Consider the following 4,706-nt stretch of genomic DNA (forward strand, 5'->3'; position numbering starts at 1 on the left):
AGATGATCTGAACTTTAAAAAAAAAAAAAACCAATGATTATATGTCAACTGAGATCATTATAAGAATTATTATACATTACTTTTTCTGATATTTATCATACTAATTCTAAGGGTAGACAAACAATTTTGTTTTGTGCTATTGTCATTCAAATCAAAGTCTTCGATTAGAAATAATAAATCATGCAAGCATTTGATCAACGCAGTCAGAAAGTTATGTACAGTGCACAATAGTCAAATTATGTGGTCCCCTTCCCTTGAATTTATCGCACATTATTGCTAATTTCGTCTTTAAACAGGTTATTCGCATTAAATGTACAACCTGTCTAAGAGAATATTACGAGATATTTTTAAGTTTAAAGAGTGTATATAAAAATAATTTTCAGTCAGAGTTCATAACTATTATAAGCCTAAAAAACGTTATGCGTGATAAAACTTGAACAGAAATCTTATTTTAGTCTATAAAAGTTATTAAATTTATAAATAGTTATATAATTATTTTCTAAAAAAACAATATTATAGTACCATAGTAGACGAAAATTCACTATTTTAAAAAAGATATTAAGAAAATGTAACAAGTACAAAATAAAGTTCTAATAGATAGATATATGTGCATGACTTTGGGATACAAATGGCAAAATTCTAAGCAAACGGCACGTGCTTGACTTCGGAGTCAAGCTGCAATCAATGATAAAGCCAATAGCATAGGTGTTTCTTTAGGTTAGGTATATGATTATCCTGAACGTGAATTTCGCATTTACATGTTTATTATTCATACAGTAGAATCCATATCATCAATATCCAAATAATTTACCACAAAAAGCTGTGATTCAATGGCCATTATTTCTTTTATGATTATGGTTGCATACATTCTTGTTCCTTCTGTCAAAATTTCCACAGCAATTGATTCTATTGATGTGTTCCAAGGTGTGAGTGATGGAAAGACATTGGTGTCAAAAGGTAGAAAGTTTGAACTTGGTTTCTTCAGTCCCAACAATTCCACCAAACGTTACTTGGGAATTTGGTACAAGAACATCCCAATTCATACAGTTGTTTGGGTTGCCAATGGGGCCAACCCCATCAACAATTCCTTTGGCATATTAACACTAAATAGCACAGGCAATCTCATGCTAACCCAAAATGGGTCTATTGTTTGGTATACAACCTCAGAAAAACAAGCACGGTATCCAGTGGCAACACTTTTGGACAGTGGCAACCTTGTGGTTAGAAATGAAGGAGAAGCAAATTCAGAAGCTTACTTATGGCAAAGCTTTGACTATCCATCTGATACATTTTTGCCAGGAATGAAGTTGGGATGGGACTTTCGAAGTGGTCTTGAAAGGAGAATCACATCCTGGAAGAGTCCAAACGATCCATCTCCTGGACAGTTTTATCGAAGTTTAGTGCCGAATCCTTATCCTGAGTTCTATTTAATGAATGGAACACACAAGTTCCTTCGGTTTGGACCGTGGAATGGCCTATACATTAGTGGCACCGTATATGTAAGGACCAGTCTTTCTACTTCCACAAAATTTGTCTTCAATAAGGATGAATTGTATTACATGTATATCATCAAGAATGATTCTATGCTCACTAGAGTGGTAATAAATCAAACCAGTTATACTCATGATGGCTTCCTTTGGAACGAAGGTGATAACACATGGCACAAAACTTTATCATTTCCAAGGGACTATTGTGACTCTTACGTTCCTTGTGGACCCTTTGGGAATTGCATTGCTACAGAGTCGCCAGCGTGCCAATGCTTAGAAGGATTCAGTCCAAAGTCCCCTCAAGCATGGAACTCATCTGATTGGACTGGAGGATGTGTCCGCAATAAACCATTAAACTGCAAAGACAAACACACTGATGTATTTGTAAAATTTGAAGGGCTCAAACCGCCAGATACTTCGCATACATGGCTAGATGAGAAGATTGGTTTAGAAGAATGCAAAGAAAAGTGCTTGAATAATTGTTCCTGTACAGCATATGCAAATTCAGACATAAGAGGAGGAGGTAGTGGTTGTGTCTTGTGGTTTGGAGATCTCATTGATATTAAACAGTTTTCAGGTGATGAGATAGATCTATATATTCGAATGTCTGCTTCGGTGATAGGTAAACACTAATTAATAGACTATTATTTATTTCCACATATCTTCCCATCAAAATTTTCGTTATTGTATCTACAAAATCTTTAGATTACTCCTTTTCAGGTGATCAAGAGCCTCATAATGGTCGCAAGAAAGTAACAATAGTTGTTACCACTGTAGTTCCAATTTGCGGGATACTTTTGCTTTGTATTTATTTTATCTACAAAGTCCGTAAAAGCATTGCTGGTACTATTCTTGATCTCTCTCAGATTGGCTGAACAAATTTCTTACAAAGGACATTGTAGATGGAACTTCTATTTACTCTTTAAACATGACATTTTAGTTCTGTGATGAAATTATCTATTTTTCCTTCTCCTATTTTGTTCAGGCTTAAATATATTTTTGTGTTCTTACATTTTTTATAATTTTTTCATTCCCTCCAATTATTTTTTATTTTTACTTTTTTTGTAAATTCACTACTTTGAGCCCATAGTGACTATCAAATGAATTCATAGCCAAACAAGATACATCAAAAGTGCTGAGTCTAGAAAACTTAGATACTATAATTTTTTTTTAAAATGAGGGAAAAAAAATATTTTAAGCCTTTTGATGATATTACTGAAGGCCTTTTTTACAATTTCCAGGAAAGTCAAAGACAGAAAATAACATGGATGATTTGGATCTCCCGTTGTTTGATCTGCAAACAATTAAGACTGCTACTATGAACTTCTTGATAGAGAATAAGATTGGAGAAGGCGGTTTTGGACCTGTATATTGGGTAATTCAATATTTGAATAGTATTTTCAATTCAGTTGGGTAAAATTACTTGGGAAACTATTAATATTATAAGGAGCATGTACTAACACGAATCCGAGTTTACAGGGAAAGCTAGTAGATGGACAAGAAATTGCTGTGAAAAGACTTTCAAGAAACTCAAGACAAGGCATGACCGAGTTCATAAATGAAGTAAAGCTAATTGCAAAACTTCAGCACCGAAATCTAGTAAAGCTCCTAGGTTGTTGCATTCAAGGACAAGAAAAATTGCTAGTTTATGAATACATGCCTAACGGCAGCTTAGACTCCTTTATTTTTGGTATGGAATATCATCAAGAAAACTGGCATACTCATGTATAATAGACTTCATTCAAAATAACTTGTTAGACTTGAATATTCTACATTGAATGACACATTTCTTTGAATAAAACAGATCATAACAAAGGTACGTTGCTACAGTGGCCTCATCGCTTTCACATAATATTTGGAATTGCTCGAGGACTTTTGTATCTTCATCAAGATTCTCGGTTAAGAATTATCCATAGAGATCTCAAAACAAGTAATGTCCTACTTGATGAGAAGTTGAATCCCAAGATATCAGATTTTGGATTAGCTAAAGCTTTCGGAGGAGATGAGATTGCAGGAAATACAAATAGAGTAGTTGGAACTTAGTAAGTATTTGATTATTCAGAAATATTTATGTTCTTCCGTATATGTGTGTGTCTCATTAGAGCATTTAATTCTTACATATAATTACTTCTTGTAGTGGATACATGGCACCAGAGTATGCTGTTGATGGGATATTTTCAGATAAATCTGATGTTTTCAGTTATGGTGTCTTATTGTTGGAGGTTATATGTGGGAGCAGAAACAGAGCCCTTTGTCATGAGAATCACACCTTTAACCTTGTTGGTTATGTAAGCACTTTTAATTATTCTTAATTTCTCTGGCACTATCGAAATCTTAACATCTTTTACTTTACATTTATGATTTAGGCGTGGACACTTTGGAAAGAGGGCATGGCTTCACAATTGATAGACACAAATATAAAAGAATCATGCATTATTCCAGAAGCATTACGTTGCATTCATATTAGTCTCTTATGTGTGCAACAATATCCAAAAGATAGGCCTACAATGGCTTCAGTGGTTCGAATGTTAGGGAGTGAGATGGAGATAATTGAGCCTAAAGAGCCAGGCTACTATCCGAATGTTTCCGATGAAGCAAATTTACCCTTAAATCAAACTGGAATGAGTGAGTACATCGAATTAACTGATACTACATTAGATGGTAGGTAAAATTAAAATCAAATTATGTTAGTTTGCACTACATTATGCTGTATATGGATGCTCTGTACCTAGCGAAGGACTTCAAATGTGTTGGCTATGGTATACTTGTGCAATTTAATATATTAAGTAAATGAAGAAGAGAAATGTGATTGACGATATTGTTCTGCAATACCAAGTTCATCATTGACAAAAGTTCAATCCATTCAGGGTTCATCCTTTTTGTTGGGCTTACATCTCTTTTGATTTTTTATTCGTTAAGAGACCAACTACTCCCAAATATAAAAACTGCAATATTTATAGATTTCTATAGTTGGCTTTGGGATCATAGTTTAGTTATCATCGACTGGCCTGAAATGTGATTATCATCCAATTATTTTCTATCTCAGAATCAAATAAGTTTGATTTCTCAAATGTGATTATAGTTACTTTTAATCATACCTATTTATTAATCTATAATATGATTAAAATTTAATTCGAATCGCTCCCCTTGATTTGTATTGAATCCTTACATCAAAAAAATTTTATACTTTAGTCTCTATTAAAAAAAAATTTGCAAATT

General features: G+C 33.5%; 1 protein-coding gene across 1 annotated transcript; it reads left to right on the forward strand.

Moving 5' to 3' along the window:
• Window positions 1–758: 758 nt before the first annotated feature.
• LOC113865772 (G-type lectin S-receptor-like serine/threonine-protein kinase At4g27290) lies at window positions 759–4,271 on the forward strand. Its single transcript, XM_027500513.1, has 7 exons — window positions 759–2,109; window positions 2,193–2,330; window positions 2,729–2,862; window positions 2,967–3,177; window positions 3,292–3,529; window positions 3,625–3,775; window positions 3,854–4,271. The coding sequence occupies exons 1-7, from the start codon at window positions 831–833 to the stop codon at window positions 4,154–4,156; spliced, it is 2,454 nt and encodes an 817-aa protein (XP_027356314.1). The 5' UTR covers window positions 759–830; the 3' UTR covers window positions 4,157–4,271.
• Window positions 4,272–4,706: the final 435 nt, after the last annotated feature.

Source organism: Abrus precatorius, unplaced genomic scaffold (genome assembly GCF_003935025.1).
Source record: "Abrus precatorius isolate BTA unplaced genomic scaffold, Abrus_2018 Scaffold4, whole genome shotgun sequence".
In the NCBI taxonomy this organism is placed as follows: domain Eukaryota; kingdom Viridiplantae; phylum Streptophyta; class Magnoliopsida; order Fabales; family Fabaceae; genus Abrus; species Abrus precatorius.